Source organism: Mesoplodon densirostris, chromosome 1, assembly GCF_025265405.1.
Source record: "Mesoplodon densirostris isolate mMesDen1 chromosome 1, mMesDen1 primary haplotype, whole genome shotgun sequence".
Taxonomy (NCBI): Eukaryota; Metazoa; Chordata; class Mammalia; order Artiodactyla; family Ziphiidae; genus Mesoplodon; species Mesoplodon densirostris.
The window spans coordinates 34,170,308-34,190,525 of record NC_082661.1 but is presented as its reverse complement, the minus strand read 5'-3'; the positions used below and the strand labels follow the sequence as shown (position 1 = coordinate 34,190,525).

The following is a 20,218-nucleotide window of genomic DNA, read 5'->3' as shown; positions in this document are numbered from 1 at the left end:
TACTGTTAAATGCCAGACAGTCTTGTACTTTGGGTCATGGTTTGTGGTGCCGAGCTCATCCCTGCCTCCTTCCCTCAACCTTACTTTCTCTGGCTGAGATGAGAAGAAAACAGAAACCTGCTTGCTAAGGGTAGGACCATTCCCAGCTTCTTAGCAGGACCCCAAAAGTTTCTAAGCTTCTTGTAATGATAGATCCCTTTGAGGATGAGATGGAAGCTGTGACCAGTCCCCTCAGAGAAATAAACATGGTCTCAAATTTCTACATAAAATTGCAGGAGGGCCTCCCTGGTGGCGCAAGTGGTTGAGAGTCCGCCTGCCGATGCAGGGGATACGGGTTCGTGCCCCGGTCTGGGAGGATCCCATATGCCGCGGAGCGGCTGGGCCCGTGAGCCATGGCCGCTGAGCCTGCGCGTCCGGAGCCTGTGCTCCGCAACGGGGGAGGCCACAACAGTGAGAGGCCCGCATACCGCAAAAAAAAAAAAAAAAAAAAAAAAATTGCAGGAGTTTTCACAGGGCTTCTGAGCCCCTCGCAGGCACCTCAGGCTAGAAACCCGTCTCTAAAGTCTGGGTGGCCCAGTTTATCTCTGTGACAGCTCTAGTCCTCAGTTTTCACATATATAAAATGAGCAAATTCATCTAAAACCTCTTTTGGCTATAAAACCGTGATAGTTCTGGGCTTCCCTGGTGGCGCAGTGGTTAAGAATCTGCCTGCCAATGCAGGGGACATGGGTTCGAGCCCTGGTCCGGGAAGACCCCACATGCCGCAGAGCAACTTAAGCCTGTGCTCCACAACTACTGAGCCTGCGCTCTAGAGCCCGCGAGCCACAACTACTGAAGCCTGCATGCCACAACTACTGAAGCCTGCGCGCCTAGAGCCCGTGCTCTGCAACAAGAGAAGCCACCACAATGAGAAGCCTGTGCACCGCAACAAAGAGTAGCCCCTGCTCTCAGCAACCAGAGAAAGCCCACACACAGCAACGAAGACCCAACGCAGCCAAAAATAAATAAAATAATTAATTTTAAAAAGAACTCTTTAAAAGAAAAAATGTGATAGTTCCTAGGCACAAAATTACTTCCAGAAAATCTAAAGGAAGTTGCAAATGAGGCTCAAGTATTTCAGGAACTGCTACTCTGCCTTTTGGCCACTAAGTGCTTGATGAATATTTATTCAATTAAATTTTATTAAATATAAATATTAATTAATTTTTTCCCAACCTTGCTGTTTATCTTGACTAGCTTTGAACATGCATTAGAGATTTGAATTTCCAACTTCATACAGACATTCTATGACTTCGTATATATGAAGTCTAATGACTGCATGAGTCTACCAAATGAATCAATTTCTATCCATTTGACATAAAGCATTTTGGGGAGTATTAGGACAATCAGTAGCTGAAAATACATAATGTGAACGTGGCAGCATGATTAACGTTAACAATGTTTGCACTTCTTTTATTGCTAGCCTTTGCATCCCTTAATAGTCAAAATATTAAATCGATGGAAGATTTCTTATTTCATTTACCTTGTAATCTAAGCTGTTGTTATTCATGCTTTGCTTCATACCCTAGTTTAATTTATCTGGCTTTTTGCCTTAATTTTCCTTACTTTTATCCCCTTTCTGATTCTGTCTTTCTGTAGCAGATGTCCTTACTGCTTCTTCTGTTCCTAACAGTCAGGCAGGTAAAGCCACTTGAACCTGACCTTTTAACTGCATGAATGTCGGCATTCTGTTTCCATTTGCTTAGGCCTGATTAGCATGAAGTTGTGACCCTCATAAGAATAAAAATGTAATTAAATGATTGATCTCGTTTATTTCTTGGCAGCCTGCATGGCCCTGATTTGGTATAAGGATATTTTGGTCTAAGCATTTGTGATCTGATGAGATAGTAAAATCATGGGTGAGAAATGAGCTTTCTTGTTTTTCATTTTAAAAGAACATAATCATGTTATATCTCTAACACCTTTAAAATCATTTTGAATAGTAATACCAAAACAAGAGCAAAGTATAAGATTATCTGTCATACTTTGGAAATTTTTAGATATATTTTAATTCCTATCCTTAAGATTTTCCCTTAATAAATTGATAGACAGTTATGAAAAATTTACTTTCCAATTAAGTGTAATTGTGAAAACTGCATTGCAAATAAGTGTCTTTTTCCCTCTGGTTTTGACATTTCTAGAGGTAAAAAAAGCTAATAGCTTCATTTTAAAGTGAGAGTGATTAAATCATGCCTGCACCATCTAGAAGTGCTTCAACCACTAAATCCTTCCCAAACTTGTGTGCTGAGAGCTTCTTGACAGGGTATCTTCCATAATGTTTGTACAGTTCCAATCATCTGTATGAAAATGAGCTTTCTCATTTAGATTACGTCTATATGGTACCAAAACTACTGGTAAATTAGTCTATTCAATCAAAAATAAATGTATCATTTAACAAATTTTTAAAATTATACTTCAAGCCATCATTTTGGTAACATGTAGCCAGCGCCTCAGTCTTACAGATAAGCACAAGTACCTGGATATCCTTGCAATGATGTAGCCATAGCCCTTAAATGAAGCATTCAGTTCTTGTTTGCTGAAGCCTGCCAACTCTTTTTCAGACAACATTCTAGAAGACAGACCTGAAAATAAATCATGTAATGACAAACTTCAGTTTGAGTATAATGAAGAAATCCCCAAGAGGATAAAGAAAGCAGATAACTCTGCTTGCAACAAAGGAAAGGTGGGTGAATGGTTTCTGTTAAATTACACTTGGACCGTCAGTTTCAGATAGGATTTCATTCCCTCCCCATCCTTTCCCTTCACCTCTCCGCTCACTTTCCCTTAGATGCCAAAGTCCACATGGTGATGATATGGGACCCCCATCTGCAATTTATAGAAGGTTAGTCATCGATTCGTCCAGCCAATACCTACTGAAGATGTAGTGTGTGGCAGGCACTGAGATAGCACAGGAGGTGATTTGGCCATGGAGACAAACATGTAAACAGTGCTTGTAGATAAGTACAAAGAACAGTGATTACACAGTGTTATCAGAACACGATGATGTTGAGAAGCAGACAAAAACAGGGCATTCAGACCAGGAGACTGGTACGTTCAAGGAATTGCTAGAAGTTTTAAAGGTGTTTGGGATGACCAGGAAGATAAACAGGGCTGATTGGGAAGTGTTAACAGAGGAAGGACAACAAGAATAGAAAGAAAAATGAGATACCCGGACCCAACCCTCAAGTGCCTCACAGTGTATAGACTCTGAGCAAATCTATAGACATAGTTACAGTGACATTGTTGGGCAACAAAATAATAAAATACGCCAAAAATTTGAGCCACAGAAGATACATACTCCACTATCTGTTCATTCAGCAACTATGCATTGAGTGTTCCACATTTAAGACCCTGGACTCTGCTTGCTCTGAGGGAAGATGAAGAATGAGTTAGACTCAGCCCTTGCTCTCAGAAAGCTTTTCTCTAGGGAAGGTGTTAGGACATGTATATGGATAAGATAGAGCAAGTGAAACACAGTGATGACGTGAGAAAGGAACAAAGAGCTTTAGGGATTCCAAGGTGAGTGGCATATACCTTCCCTGTAAACCAGTATCATTTTTCCCTTGATAGGTTTATGACATGGAACTGGGAGAAGAATTTTATCTTCCTCAGAATAAAAAGGAAAGCAGACAGATTGCACCAGAGCTTTCTGACCTTGTCATCTATTGCCAAGCAGTAAAGTTTCCAGGTAAGAATAGACAGTATCAAATGAACTTATTTACAAACAGAAGCAGACTCACTGACTTAGAGAATGAACTTGTGGTTGCCGGGAGGGGGGTGGATAGTTAGGGAGTTTGGGATTTACATCTACACACTGTATTTAAAATGGATAACCAGCAGGGACCTACTGTATAGCACAGGGAACTCTGCTCAATATTATGTAACAACTTAAACGGAAAACTAATTTGAAAAAGAATAGATACATGTATCTATATACATGTATATGTATAACTGAATCACTTTGGTATACACCTGAAACTAACACAATGTTGTTAATCAAGTACTCCAATATAAAATAAAAGGTAAAAAAAAAAAGACAGTATCATTTATAACATTTAAAGATACCAAAAGATTAAAATATGCTATTTATCTAATTGGGCACTGTGAATGCTCTCCAAATAACTAAATTGTGTTGCTGAAATCATTGTTACAGTATCTTCTAAATATTTATTATCATCATTATTATTATTTGCTTTGATGCTGATGAGGAAAATACCATAAAATGTTCATTTTTCAGATCATATCTCTCCATTATAGTTAATAATAGTAATATTCATAACATCTAATAGCTAAAATTTATTAAGCACTTAATATCAGGATTTATGCTACGTATTTTATGTACATCATCTTAAATGACTCCATAATAATTCTACGAGTAGGTGGATTTATCTCCATTTTTAAAAAACAGTCTGAGAGAGATGCAATAATTGGCCCAAGGTTTCAGAGCATATCAGTTAAGACTCTTTTGTTTGAAAGTGGCAGAAGTTACTTAAGCAAAGAAGACATTTATTGGCTTTTGTGTTGAAAAGTGAAGGGATATATGAGTTTCAGGTACAGCTTGGTCCAGGGCTTTCTCTCTCCATATTTCTCACTCTGCTGCTACTATGTTGGCTCTTTTCCCTTTGCGGTTGCAAGGCAGCTGCAGCAGGCTAACCCTGCATATTTCTAGATTCAGCTTCAGTATGAGTCTCTTCCAGAACTTTCAGCAGCAGTTTCATGGTTTTTCACTGGATCCTTTGCCCATCCCTGAACCAGTCACTGTGGCCAAGGACATGCAGTGCTCTGGCTGTCTAGGGCTTAGGTCACGTGCCCCATCCCTGAGCTGGGTGGTGAGTCTCCACCCAAACTGCAAAGATCAAGGACAAGGTTTCAGTGGAGAGGTTTCCCCAGTTGGCCAATTTTAGAAGTACAAGTGAACTTAAGCTGATAAACCACTGACCCCCCAAAAAATGTACATTTCAGTTAATAAGTGGTAGAACTATGATTCTGAAGCCTGTCTATCTCCAAAGTCCTGCCTTTAACCCTAGCACTACCTGCCTCTCTTGTTAGGGTGTGCTGTCAGTGAGCTCATCCAGATGGGGCAGCGGGAGGTGGAGGGCAAACAGGAAAGTCCATAAATATATAGAAGTCAGAAAAATTCATCTCCTCCTATTAAGAAGAAGGATTCCCTTGTACAAGATTTCTGAGGACAGGAGAGCGGCTGGAATTGGGGAATCCGTCTAAATGGTAGTAAGCAGCATATATGAACTTGGTCTAGAGAGGGAAGTTAAAATACCAACCCTCATTTTTTTTAAGATGGTCTAGACGCGGATCCTGGCTTCCAGAGGCTTATCTTAAGCCCTAGTTCTCACACTCTGCCCTGCAAATGGGACAGAGGTCCTGGACTATTGCAAAACTAGGTAACGAGTGGTCTCTTCACACAGCAGAAGGGGAAAAAAAATCATAAGTGGAACTTTCTCAATTTTAAGTTTTCTCCCATAAACTGTTTTTAAACTTTTGGCAGCTGCTACTGCTTATCTACTAGCAGATTCTGTTGAGGAGGATGAGAATAAATAAGTAGCAAGCAAAGATTTCAAAGAAATGCAAGACCTTAGCTAGGTAGGTTTAGTTTCACAGTTCCTGACTTTCTGTCTCATAAGTACAGTATGACCATATCTGCAGCTGGTGAAATTGTTCTTATCACGGGGTAAAATCCTTTCACTGTCAGAGAGCCTCGTGGCCTGCATGACCTTCATCACAGGAACAGATGTGAAGACCACTCCATCCAAGAATCATACTCACTGCATCTCTTGTTCTTCATAAATTCAGCTGCCACTGCACCCAAACCATTCCTCTGGCTTTGTCTTTTCCTCTCAAGCACTGAGTAAACGAAGAGCACAAATTCCAAGAGATATTTGAAGTCACTATGAGAGATAAAGTTTCTGTACAGGTAGAGAATTGTGGAAGGGTCAAAACGTCATTTGGTCTAGCTTTTGACTTGAGACACAGGCGAAGCATGGGGTTATTTGACTTATTTTTAAAATTCCAAGTATGCTGTTTTTTTAAAGTGTTTATATAACACACATTCTTTATAGGTATACTATATTCTAATATACTTTTTTAGTAATTGAAGTTTCTTACATTTTTCTTTCCCCAAATTTATTTTCTTTCTCAAAATGACTAAATTACATTGCCAGAATCATTGTCGTAATACCTTCTAAATATTTATTGTCATTATTAGTTTTGATGCTCAGGAGGAAAATACCATAAAGTGTTCATTTTCTTGAGCCATAACTTAATAAATTATATTAATTACAATAATAAAAAAATGTTCATTTTGCTACACTGTTGATTTTAATTTTGCTACATTATCAATTTCAATGCATCTCACCTTTCACCATCCCACCTCCCTTCCAAGGAGCCACATGCAAAAAACTCTCCCGAGTAGTGAGACACCATGAAGATCATGGGTATGACCTTCCCCAGAAGTAAAGTAACTTCCCCAAGATCACAGACCTGCTTCAGTGGCAGGGCTCCACTACTCAGTGAGCTTGGCCAGGACAGTTCTATAACTTCTCTGCACTTCGGATTCCCTACCTACGAAAGAGGCATAACAGTGCTAACTTGCAGGGTTATTGTAAAAAGTAACGATAAGGTATAAGGTACGCAACATGATTAGCACACTATCTGGAAAATAGTTGGCTCTCTCGAAATGGCTGTTGTCATTTTCATTGGTGAACAGGCCAGCAGGGGAGATGAAGGTTCTTTGTTGCTCCTTTGATTACTTCTCTGGGCCTCTCCAGATTCCTTCCCCTTTCTTTATCACCCAGCCCTTGTTTCCTTGCGTGCTCACCCCACCCCAGAGAATGCCCAGGCTCCTCACAGGAGGGCCCACATACCCCTGGAGGATGTCAACACGTGCCGGGGTGTGTGCAAAAACCCCAGAATGAACATGGCCCCTCACTCTGACCCCTCATCTCTTTTACTCAGGAGAAAATCCATTGTTAGATCATTGTGTAGAGGGCAAAATTCACATAAAGTTTTAAGATAAAGCATAAGAATTCACTAGTCCAAGTTTGTGCATCTTTGCAGTTTTGGATACTTCAGAGAAAAAAAAATGTAGAAACCCCACAGCTGCTGTGTACTGAGCATTTTCTCTGAACAGGACACTCTGTTAAGTATGCGGATATACATTATCTCATTTAATCCTAACCATGACCCTTTTGGAGATGAAGAAGAAGTGGTCAGAGAGGTTAAGTAATTTGTGTGAGGTTGCATCGCAAGGAACAGGGTTTAAACACCGGAGTCTACACTCTTATTAAACACTACTTTATCCTGTCTTCTCTGATGATGTTCTTAGAAGATAAATTTTCATCTCAAAGTGGCCCCCCTGAATGCTGCTTCAGTTAAAGGAAATACTCTCTAATGGTACAATTGTAGACAGTGGGAATGGTTTGGAGGCACTGGTGCCTTTAAATTACACTTCCTGCCCTGGAGCCAGGTCTGCATGGTGTGCATTCATTTCCTCATTCAGCAAATATCTGTGAAGTTCCCACTGCGGCTGGGCACTGGGACAGGCAGAAAGGATTCAGGGAGTGGTTGGACCAGAAGAGAGAAAGAGAAGCCATGAAACATGATTACCATCATAATCTGTTTCCCAGTCAATCCTCAGATTAACCCTGTGAGTGAGTTCCTATCATTGCACCCATTTTGTAGATAAGAAAACCGAGGAATCAAGAAGGCAGATGTTAAGTCAAAGCTCATCAGGAAGGAATTGATCCTAGACAATTATGATGCTACCGCTCAGGCTCTTGGCCATTCTTTCATCTCTCCAAACTGCGTGATTAGGTTCTGGAGCCCTTTCTTTTCACGCAATTTTTCGAACTCTTTCTGGTGTACAATCAGATGTGTGTGAGTGTGATCTGTGGTCGTCCTGTAATAATCATGCAGGCCTTGTCACATTTGCCAACAGAGATAAGAACTTTGCTATCGTCGCCTGCAAGGCTATCATTAGCGGTGCTAAAAATGCTAGTAGGTCTTCTGTACTGGGTTACAAGGGAGTAGTAGGGCTTCAAAATAAACATTAACAGGGATGGAAAATGTTGAGTTCCCTTGCTTGTAGTTTTTGGCTTATTTATCTTCATTTTATGGGAACAGGCCTGTCAACTCTAAATGCATCTGGCTCTAGCAGAGGAAAAGAAAGGAAAAGCAGGAAGTCCATTTTTGGCAACAATCCGGGCAGAATGAGCCCCGGGGAGACAGCATCACTTAACAAAACATCTGGAAAAAGTAACGTCACCTCCTAACAGTATCTTTGCTTGAACCCGCATGCTGGGGGATTCCAGCAGTTCACTAAGCACTTCGCTGGAACCTTTTAAATCGTTTTTTAGTTTCATGAATGTTCATGTTATCTAAGTGTGGTATAAATATTTTTTAAATTACAAAATTACCCTCTTAACTTCCTAAAAAATAGCATTTCACTGAAGGTGTTCTAACACTGTTTGCCTCAAAAATAATAATGGGAGCCACCTTGGAACCTTCTAGTGGTTCTTGGAACTGCACTCTTCACCATTGTAACTCCAGAAGATAGATCCATTTTATCTCTAATTACTTTTTATTGTCAAAGTAATAAATTCTCATAGTGAAAAAACTCAAACAATACAGAGTATTATTAAAGTTTCTTTCCACTCACAATGTCCCAGTTCTATTCCCCGGAGGTAACCACTGTTAAGTTTATTGTGTTTAGTTCAAGAAAAATAAGATCCTTTTTAAGATAATCCAAATGGGATATAACTGAACATAACTTGTATAACTTTTATACTTGCTATAATTTTCCACATAGCTTTCTGTACATATAATCCATCTACCTTCTCCTTCTTGCCCCTGTGGTATTCCAGTGTGTGGATATGCATTTATTTAACCACTTCCTCACTGGTGGAACTTTTGGGTTGCTTCCCGGGTTTTTTGTTGCTTTTTTTTTTTCTTGCTATAAAAAACACTGCTAGATTGAACACCCTTGTACATATACTGTTGTGTATTTATGCAAATATATCCACAGGACAGATGAGGTACTGAGGCAAAGGACTTTCAGGCTTTTAATTTAAAATGGTGTTGCGGCACTCATTTTAGCTATCCCTTTTTGGGGGAAGGTCTAATTGGCTTTATTATTTATTGACCCTTGAACGGGTAGCGTCCCATCTAGCAAGTAGAAAGGCATACCCTCGATAGCTATCATTTCGTCTCAAGGTGGTGGATTCGCTCACAACACTCAAGATGTATTCTGATGTGTGATGTGTTGTGATTGTTTCCTGGGGTGTTGTTCAGGTTTCTCTTGCTAAAATATTTAAAGTTTTCTGCACTAATCTGAGGCTAATCTTTGGGGGGTTTAGGTTCCTGTGAAGGAATGCGACAGGCCTGGGAGGACTCGCCTTCCTCTGTCAACCCAGCCACGTCCCTCAGCGCTATCATCAGAACTCCCAAATGCTACCACATCTCCTCGCTGAATGAAAATGCCGCCAAACGTCTGTGTCGCAGGTATTCTCAGAAACTGATCCAGCACACTGCCTGCCAGCTGCTGAGGACGTATCCGGCTGCCACCCGCATCGACTCATCCAACCCCAGCCCCCTTCTCTTCTGGCTCCATGGGATACAGCTCGTGGCGCTCAACTACCAGACAGATGGTAATGGGCCTGCTTCACCCGGAGGGGTGCCCCCTCCCCTCGCTTCTTTGGGTCTTATATCTCAGCAAACATAGTTCAACAAAAAACATGTTTCAAAGGGGGCAAGATTCCCAACTAAGGCCTATGTGAGGGTAAAAATACAGATGACAGAGAACAGAAGGGAATCCGATACTGAACTGTGCTCTTGACTTTCCAGAGTTAAGGCAATAGAAAAGAACCTTCAAGGAGCCCCTATTAGTCTCCTGGTTCTGCCCCCATTTTAAAGCACTTTTCAAACATAAGACTGTTCTTGACAGGGCTGTGTCCAGTTTGTTTTTAAAGACCTGATGGGGTAGAGATTTCCTAACACCCCTTAGTAACTGTCTTGCTAATCTCTTGTTCTTGCAGTGAAAAAATAGGGTCTCTCGAAACACTTTGCAAGTTAATACCATTTTAGCTTCTCCTCATCCCTTTGAGATTGAAATGGAGATTAATGGTCAGCACTGTAAGAGCAGCTGACACAAAGCAAACAAGTCTGTGAATTACATGAACCGAGAAAGTAGTGTTCCTGCTTCTCCACTGTCCTGAGATAACGGATGAGGCCCAAAACTCCAGAGTACAAGCTACCTTTTATTGCATGTTCACTGTGCACCAGGCACCATCTCAATTCTTGACCCCTATTTTCTCATTTAATCTTTGAAACAACTCTAAGAAGGGGGTACCTTTATGATTCCCATTTTTCAGATGAGCAAACCAAGACATAGAGCAATTAAGTGGCTCAAAATCACAGTATGACTTACAATAATAAATTCAAGCACTCTGGGAGTTTAGAGAATAAAGTGTTTTGGTTCCACTTAGATGTGGTGAGAGGTGAGGAGCTACAGCAGATGAGGAAAGAGCAGATGAGGAACGTTTCCTAGAAGCTCATTCAGAAACCAGAGTCTTGGGCTTCCCTGGTGGCGCAGTGGTTGAGAGTCCGCCTGCCGATGCAGGGAACACGGGTTCGTGCCCCGGTCCGGGAAGATCCCACATGCCGCGGAGCGGCTGGGCCCGTGAGCCATGGCCGCTGAGCCTGCGCGTCTGGAGCCTGTGCTCTGCAACGGGAGAAGCCACAACAGTGAGAGGCCCGCGTACAGCAAAAACAAAAACACAAAACAAACAAACAAACAAAAAACCCAGAGTCTTCTCTTTGAACAATCAAGCAGCCTTCTCCTTCCTCTCACGTGAACTGAATCAGATCCTAACAAACTGTGCTGGCCCATCGACCATAGCTTAGCCCTGTCTGCAGCCAAGGTCAAACCACAGTTGTAGCTCTGGGACCAGCTAGCCACCTGGCACTGGCACCACCAAAGCCCATTTGTGGCTGACCCTGGTTAGAGACATCAGTCATATTTTCTTGCCTTTGTTATATTTGCTTCTCTCAATTGAAATTGAGTAAGATAATGCAGGTGAAATACCATACTTAGCATAGTGCCTGGAGCAGAGACAGCATTCCACAAATGTTAGCTACCATTAAGTGCTTTTGATAAGTTATGAAAACAGTATGATTTGGACTTGCAAATGGAAATAATAGTGAAATATTTTTAAAGCTGTAAAAATTTATTTTCAATCTGTCCCAAGTGGCTTGTGGGTTTATATCTCTGGCCCTGTCTATAGCCCCAAGTCCACAGTTGCCCTTGGTGGAGATGATACTGAAATATTTTAAGTGAACTGAAATAACTAGCAAAATGGTTTTCTCAAGGAAATGGAACTGCACTTGGTTTGGGATGTGTCCTTTCTCCTGAAGTGCCTAGGCTGGCGCAGACACACTGGCTCCACTGATGGCAGACGGAGCCACAGCTGAAGGGGACACGGGTATTGCCCCTCCTTGAGCCTCTCTGTGGTCTGGAAGCACACACTGAGGCTGCACCTTGGCCTCCACTCATCCCTGAAGGCTCTGTCTCTTTCCCAAATCAAGCCGGAGTGCATGTTCCCTTTGCCCCGCTCGGGGTGGGGCAGGAGGCTGTGTTGTGTGATTCATCCTCAGGTTTCTCTACATAATCTTCCAACTCAGGAGGGAGTGCTGCCCTATAACCTCTCTTGATTCTAGGCAGCAAGCAATGATTAAAAATCTCCCACGCTGGGCAAAGCTCACGCTACATGCAGTTTCAGTGTGTTCATCTGTAAAAAATGGTCTTCATTCCTGCACACTGGGGTAGAGCCTGGTCAATCCCTTGCACACAGTAGATGCTCAATAAATGCACGTTGCACTGAGCTTACAAATTGTCTCAATGAGCTCCACTGCAGTCTGAACCTATAGTTCTTGATTTTGAGTCCAGATCTCTTCTAGGTATTGCTATGTGAATTTCAAGTCCAAATAGAGAAGAGTCAACGTTGGAATCACTATTTTTTAATTTTTGAAAAAGAATTCCTGCGTTAAGGAGTGCTTGGTTTTCCATGAAGCATGCCAGCCAAATAACAAAGAACCCCCTCCCAGTGCCCCTCTAGCCTCCAGATATGTTCCATGGGTCATCTGCCTTACACTTCCTGAATTTCAGGGGACCCCAGTGCCCCAAAGTGGTGTCCATGGACTTAGGGTCATCTCTTCCCAAGATCTCTAATGGCTCCATCAACTCCAAGAAGGTCTGCAGTGATCTGGAACCAGAAATAGCTCGGGTCTACACTCATTAAAACCAACTCTTGAGTTTGGAAACTGACTTGAGTCTAGTATGCAGACCCTGGTTATTGCAGGCAACAGCCCCTCAAAGTTCTTTCCCTCTGGGGCAGAATGATTCCTGCCTCATGTCCCAGGACCTACAAGTATGTAGAAATGCAGCCCCACTCAAAAGAAAAACTTCTATTAATATTTATTACGCTTTCCTGAATGATTGTCACACCCTTTCTGATGACTTCTCCAGCCTCAAAATATAGGGATAATGATTATGAGAATGGTTTCCACTTAATACAGGTTTTTAAATGAATAGAAGGACGTAAAGATAAGGATTTGCTTGATCTGCCATCCCATGCATGGACTGAGAGGGGTGATGGGATTACATAGATCTATGCACATTCTTTCACTTGGTTGAAACAGAGGTTTTAAAACTATAGCCCTAGATGAAGTTCTGGGAGCACCTCTAGGGGACAGTAGGAGGGCGAGATTTAAGGTCCCACCTTTACTCCAAACTGAGCAGCTCCCTGTGGTTCTGTGTTACATAGTAAATCATCAAAAGAGATTTTAGTTAAGCAAAAGTGCTTTGAAGTTTTGGAAAGCTACAAAGACAGACACAGTGCTAATGAAATCAGACTTCAAACCCAAATGAGTGTTGACATCATAATCATAATTTAATACCTACTGTTTATCGAGCACCTTCTATGTGCCAAATGCTGGGGTAGGGATTTTTGCACATGACCTCACTTATCTTTATGACACCCCTGTGAGATGTACATTAAATGGCACAGTAGTTAAGATTAGGAACTGTGGGTCAGGCTGTCTGGGTTCGAACCTTAACATTTACCTCTTACTGGCTATGTGCCTTGGGCTTTTTCACTTCTTGTGCCTCAGTTTCTTCATCTATAAAAATGAGAATACTAAGAGAATCTACCTCGTGTTATTGGGAGGCACTAGTACACACAAGTTCTTAGAATGGGGCTTGATACATAGTAAGAGTGCAGTAAGTGTGAGCTGCTGTAATTTTTTTAGCAATATACTGTGCATCCATTTCTTACTTACCAACTCTTCCTGAGCTACTTTGCTTCACTCTTTGAACCATCCTCTGCCCACATCTACGTTGCTCTGTTCCAGAGCAGCCTGGGAAGATAATTTTCTCCCGCTGCAGGCAAGACAATTGGCCTCAGTGAATCAGTCCTATTGGGGCTGGAAGGGGTCTGAGAGGTGGGGTCCAATGCACTAATTTTGTAGATAAGGAGACGGAGGTCCAAGGAGCTTTGATATGTGTCTAAGACATCTGACCCTAGAAATTCCTGCACACAATCCCAGCCAACCCCACGTATGGGGAAAAATTTCACACACGAGATGAGGAGAGGCCAACTTCTCATTGCTCTGTGGTGCTCATTTAGCATACTTTTCCTTGATGTTGGTCCATGTATCAGAGTTCATTCTGCACATGGAAGGAATCTACCAGAGGGAACATCTGTCAGGTATGTCTCATAAACGTTTTGCTCATTTGGAATGCAACTTTTCTACAGACTTGTGCCATCAGATGAGCATTTGAGTGTGTAAGAGCCCAAAATCCGTGCAGGGATCCAACCGTTCATCAAACAACTCTGCCAGATAAAATTTGGCCACAGAAGACTGGAAGCTGTTGTGAGGGTTCCCAGAGTGTACTATGGAGGGGACTGTGGACATAATGTGAATCACATGTGATAATGATTCTTTTTTCATATTTAACTACAGCTTAAAAATAGAGGTAGAAACACTGTGATTTATGAGTTGAAATTGAAATTTCAAGAAAAAGATATGTTTCTCTGGCTCTTCTCCTGATCTTTCCTGGATTCTTAAGATTTTATCTTACACATGAAAAAGCAAGAATTGGTCGTACAACTGTCTTCATGGTTTGGTGTTCAGGGATAAGAAAATGCCATTATGCCTTTCTAAAATTCAGTATAAAATGAGGTATTTCAAAGATTATTTTTTGGAAGGATGTTGTAAATTTTAATTTGCAAAAGGAGTTTTTAAGTGGCAGGAGTTTTTAAGTGGCTCCTGGGTTGGAGTGGGAACATGGGGCATATCCCATAGACAGTGAGCTCCATGAAGATGGGGATTTTGTGTCTTATTTCCTGCTGTATCTCTGGTGCCTAACACGAGCTGGCACATAGTAGGCACTCAGTCTATGGAGTGAGTGGTTGGTTCTCTCTTCCTGCTTAAGCTTAGGGAAAATCGAAAAAGTCAGTTTGTAAGATGACACTTTAGTGACAAGGTAACAAGTGATGTTGACTGTTTTGCAGATCTCCCTTTACATTTAAATGCTGCCATGTTTGAGGCCAACGGTGGCTGTGGTTATGTTCTGAAACCCCCAGTTCTGTGGGACAAGAACTGTCCCATGTATCAGAAGTTTTCTGCCTTGGAAAGAGACCTGGACAACATGGAGCCTGCCGTCTATTCTTTAACTGTAAGTCTGGCCCTGATGGTCCCAATAGAATATAGGAAGGTGTTTAAGCCCTTCCTATATTCCTTTTATATATATGTAAATTTATTATTTATTTATTTATTTATTTATGGCTGTGTTGGGTTTTCGTTGCTGCACGCAGGCTTTCTCTAGTTGCGGCGAGCGGGGGCTTCTCTTCGTTGCGGTGCGTGGGCTTCTTTCTCATTGTGGTGGCTTCTCTTGTTGCAGAGCACGGGCTCTAGGCTCATGGGCTTCGGTAGTTGCAACATGCAGGCTCAGTAGTTGTGGCTCGTGGGCTCTAGAGCGCAGGCTCAGTAGTTGTGGCGCACGGGCTTCGTTGCTCCACGGCACGTGGGATCTCCCTGGACCAGGCTCGAACCCGTGTCCCCTGCACTGGCCGGCGGATTCTTAACCACTGCGCCACCGGGGAAGCCCGCCCTTCCTATATTCTATTGGGATTCTAAGGTGTAATGCCTTTTGAACTCAAGGCGTTACAAAACTCTCATGTCACAATTTTGTTGGTGCAGATTTAGTTCCCAAAAGAATTTCTTTACTTCTCAGAAAGCAGCGGCTGAGGTTTAGGTATGCAGTCACCAGGCGCTGTATTCGCTAGAGCCCAGTAGGTGGAGTTATGAGCTCCCTGCTACCACCTCCATACAGATGATGGTAATTCTGTCTTCCAGGGCCCTCAGCATCATAACTCTCAGTGCATCCCATAAAAGCTGAGCTCTTTCTTAGAGCAGGTCATCTTATACTCTAACAAGCTCTTATAAAAGGTAAAACAGGCATCAATATACAAATCAATTAAATATCTTTCCTCCTTACAGTTTAACCTTTGTCATTCCTGGCCTTTCCTTATTCCTTTTATTGCCTAATTAACTAACTGTCAAAACTCCACAGACTGCCCTTAACATCAGAGTCCTGGTAGCTCATTACTCATTTTTATTTCCAGCTTCTCTCACTCCCTCTTAGCTGAGGAAAAAAACAAAACAAAACAAAACACTGAATGGGTGACAGAAAGACAGGGAGCGATGAAGTTATCCCTCCATCCATCTCTAGATCTTGTCTGTTTCCCTCCAAAGGAGGAATGTCAAGCAACCTCTGCTCACAACACCTCAAAACCCTGGGAGATCCCAACTCAGAGATTTTCCTACCACCAAACTGCTTTTTCTCTTTCCCTAAGACAGTAGAGCAGTAGCTCCTTTTCTGTGTGACCATTTTCACTAGACTTGAGTATAGCTTCATGTTGACAGAAGGCTATGAATTTTTAACAACATTCCCTGTGACTTGCTCCAGAACCTAACTATTCAAGAAAAAATTTTTGAAGTTGTAAAAAATACACCTAAAACACTTTGAACAGAACATAAGTAACACATTTGTGTTTTCATATATAAGGTCTTCTTTTTTCCCAACTTCTTGACAAACTTAATTTCATCTTAATTACATGGTTTCTGAAGATATTTGAACATGTTGACAGTTGAAAGGTTATAGTTAGGTGAATGCTGTTGACAAAATAGATTTTACCATGATTCCAGTCATGCAATTACCTGATTGTGATAACTTCTCTTTTTTTAGCAGCCTTATTAATCATTTACCTGGTCCATTCCAGAGGGTTCTTTGTCTTTGTGGAGGGAAGCGATGAGGCTCAGAGGCGACCTCTGTCTCTTTCGCATCTTCAGTGACTTTGATCCTTTTTCCTCCTCAGATTGTCTCTGGGCAGAATGTGTGCCCGAGTAACAGCACGGGAAGCCCGTGTATAGAGGTCGACGTCCTGGGCATGGCCCTGGATAGCTGCCACTTCCGCACGAAGCCCATCCACCGCAATACTCTGAACCCCATGTGGAATGAACAGTTCCTCTTCCGGGTTCACTTTGAAGATCTCCTATTTCTTCGTTTTGCCGTTGTGGAGAACAACAGCTCGGTGGTAACTGCTCAGAGAATCATCCCCCTCAAGGCTCTAAAGCGAGGTAGAATCAAATTGTCAAAAGTTCATAATCGTAGCTGAGCGATGGATGCCCCGGGGTTCATTACACGCTTCTCTCTACTTTTGTATATGTTTGAAATTTTCACATTAAAAAGTTAAAATAAGAGGCAGAAGCAAATAATACAAGTTTGGACACTGTTTGAGCATGTCTCAAAAGACGTTTTTCTTTTACGTTTTTCTAAAATCCGAAGTTATTGACAACGTCTGTTATGAAGTGCAGCCTCTCCCACTGTTGCTGATGTTGGGAGCAGCAGTCGTTGTGCTCTTGTCCACATACATCCCTCCCCAGATAGCGCCCGCCTTACCCCTGGCATGTTTAAAGCAGGGACTGACGTGAGGAGAGGAAACCGAGAACAGGGAGGGCTGGGGTGTGCTGTGGCATGAGTGGGACGAGGTTGGAGTCAGTGCCTGGTGGGCGTCCAGTGTCAGAAGCCGGGGGTGGGTTTGGGTGCAGAGCAGGGAAGGTGGAGAATTCTGAGCAAAGGCCAGAGAAGCTGGCTTGCTGCATGTGGGCTTTGCCATGGCCCTTGGGGGAAACGTCAGCTTGTCGCACCTGTCCAGAACGTCTGTGCACTGCTTCTCAAACTTTGATGTGCAGTTGAGTCACCCAGGCTCTTAGTAATAAAATACAGACCCTGATGCTGTGGGCCTGGGGCTTGAGATTCTGCCTTTCTAACAAGCTCCAGGGATGCTGACTCTGCTGACCTCCTTTGAGTACCAAGTTTCCAGGACATACTTCCTCTCACAGCCATACTCTGCCAGCCTCTGAGCACCAACATGTTACAGTCTCCTACTCTTTGGTTTTTCCTTGTTTCTCTTCTCCATTGTGTGAGTAGTGCATGGTCACTGTGTTAGTCAGCTAGGGCTGTGTAACAAAATACCACAGACTGGGTGGCTTAAACAACAGAGGTTTATTTTGTCCGTTTTGAAGGCTAGAAGCCCAAGATCAAGGTTTCAGCAAGTTTGCTTTCTTCTGAGGCCTCTCTTCTTGGCTTGCAGATGGCCACCTTCTCCTTGTGTCCTCACAGGGCCATCCCTTGGTCTGTGTGCACAGCATCTGGTGTTTCTCTGTGTCTGCCCTACAGTCCCCTCTTCTTATAAGGACACTGGTCATATTGGATTAGGACCCACCCTAATGACCCATTTTAACCCCATCACCTCTTTAAAGACCCTATCTCCAGAGAGTCACATTCTGAGGTAATGGGAGTTAGGGCTTCAACATACGAATTTTAGGAGGACACCATTCAGTTCATCACAGTTATTACAGAAATATGACAAAGTACAGAGAAGCAAAAACAGTTTTTTAAAATTATCCTTTTTTCCATCTCTTCAAAATAGTTACCTTTGGTATATGTCTTTTGCAGGCTTTACACCTCTACCCATGTATATACATATTAGCATATAGTATATATTTTGAACAAGTAAGCTTCCTACTAATCTTAGTGTTTTGCAACTTACTGGTTTTCACTTACTGATGTATGTAGTGAACAACTCTTCAGGTTAATAGCTATACATCTTCATTACCACTTTTAAGAGCTGCATATTATTCCATTTTATACTTGCACAAATACACACCATAACTTATTTAACCAACCCCCTATTGTTGGAATATTTTATTATCACTAAAGCTGTTCTAAAATGGAATATTTGTAGAACAGTTATTCTAGATGACTTGATAAACAAAAATGATCAGGTTTTCCTACTATATTTGGTTTGAGTTTAAAATTTTCAGTTTGAGTCTAAGTTAAAAACAGACCTTGGACAAGTTAACTACCACTAGGTAGCCCCAAACTGTCCCCTGGGGCAACACTCCTGGGGAAAAGGCATCAGTTGGTTGTCACCCCTGCCCATCTTGAAGTCTTATTTCTCCCTATCATTTACTGACCTCCCTGGGGGATCTCCTTTGCAGAGCTCTGCAGTGCACAGCTAACAAGCTTTTCCCAATTCTGCATTGTTCCAGGATATCGACATCTTCAGCTGCGAAACCTCCACAATGAACTCTTGGAAATCTCTAGTTTATTCATAAACAGCAGGAGGATGGAAGAAAATTCCTCTGGCAATACTATGCCGGCCTCTTTGGTAATTAAGTTCTATTTCACTCAGCTTATTTGTGGGGATTGCTATGCTGGAGGCAGGCTTTCTTGTGGTCCAGGAATATGGTCCATTTGAGTTATTGATTAGGTAGCTATGGAAATAATAATAATAATAATGGCTGACACTTGACACTTTCTAAGCACTTTACATATATACTAACTCACTTAATCCTTTCAATAACTTCATGAAATAGCTATTAGTATCATCTCCATGTTACAAAGGAAGGTAAGAGCTAAGTACACCTGAGGTCACACAGCTATAAACCCAAGTTCATCTAGTGCCAAAGCCCATACTCTGAACGAGTACATTATAGTGCCTACCAGGGAAGTGAGCCAAAAATAACAACACGGGGAAAAAGGCTAATTATGCAAAGCCTGCTAGGAAGCATCTTGATACTTCTAGAAAGTTTAGGTTAGATGAGGAAAATCCTTTGCTTCTTCAGCAGTCCAGAGGCAGATGTCACAGGCAAGCAGGGTCGGGTGAGCAGCCAGGCGCTGCTGGCGACACATAACTGTGCAAGCATAGCAATGCCCTGGCACCTGGGGAGACACAGCATCTGCACTCTTGGGAGTGGGAGAGGAACACCGCAAAAAGGGCCACCTTTACAGGAGCTGGGTTTTAACAAGTTCCCCAGGTAAGGTCCAAGCCGTTGAACTTCGAGAACCATTGGACCAGCACTCACCCTAGTAATGCAGGGTTGTTTGCTTAAACAAGGAACTCTCTTTTAATTAACTGGTTAATTCCACTCTGCTTGCTCTTTAAAAATTAATGTAAAAGGGTGTCCATCAATCGCCTCTTTACATGTTTAGTAATCTGTTCATGGTTGCATCAATCTTGTACTTCAACAGGGTCCTCACAACCTTTGGAGAGGCGCCTTCTATGCTCACAGTGGCGCTGGGTTTAGCCACTGCTGCTGCCACCTCTGAACAGCCCTGCTTTCTCCTCTGCTTCTCTTTCCCTAACCTCAACAGTTTCTTCTCTTTCTCTGTCCCTCACCTTGTTTTCTTAAGTTCTCCTCCTTTTCCCTTCAACGAGTGATCGAAGTTGAGCACAGCACTTGGGCCAGAGTAGGGGGAGGTATTGCCTCTGCCTGGTGCAGAGGACTGGGAAGCAGGGACGGGGCTGCCTGGTACCTAAGAGCAAGCATTAGATGCTTTCAGAAAGGCAAGGCAGAGCTTAGTGTCCACTTCTGGGTTGGTTGCCCTCAATCCTTATTAGAGCTGAAGATCCCACACATGCCATGAATGAACCATTCTTCCTCACAACACTTCTGACGCCAAATGTGTGGTGTCTTCTCGACACTACTTCTCCAACTCTCTGATGCCAGCTCGGTGTCCTACAGTTCAGTTCAGTTCCGA

The 20,218-nt window shown here is 42.4% G+C and overlaps 1 protein-coding gene across 3 annotated transcripts in view; it reads left to right on the top strand.

Annotated features, from left to right (window-relative positions):
• PLCE1 (phospholipase C epsilon 1) overlaps positions 1-20,218 on the top strand; it is a 310,776-nt gene that overhangs the window by 276,227 nt on the left and 14,331 nt on the right. For all 3 annotated transcript variants that reach the window (XR_009532808.1, XM_060101840.1, XM_060101830.1), the window contains exons 21-27: positions 2,601-2,722; positions 3,610-3,727; positions 8,176-8,307; positions 9,408-9,698; positions 14,622-14,785; positions 16,488-16,749; positions 18,727-18,845. Coding sequence is in view for 2 of the 3 variants with exons in the window: in XM_060101840.1 (XP_059957823.1) it covers positions 2,601-2,722; positions 3,610-3,727; positions 8,176-8,307; positions 9,408-9,698; positions 14,622-14,785; positions 16,488-16,749; positions 18,727-18,845 (1,208 nt within the window). In the remaining variant the exon portion in view is untranslated. The remainder of the gene's footprint in view (positions 1-2,600; positions 2,723-3,609; positions 3,728-8,175; positions 8,308-9,407; positions 9,699-14,621; positions 14,786-16,487; positions 16,750-18,726; positions 18,846-20,218) is intronic.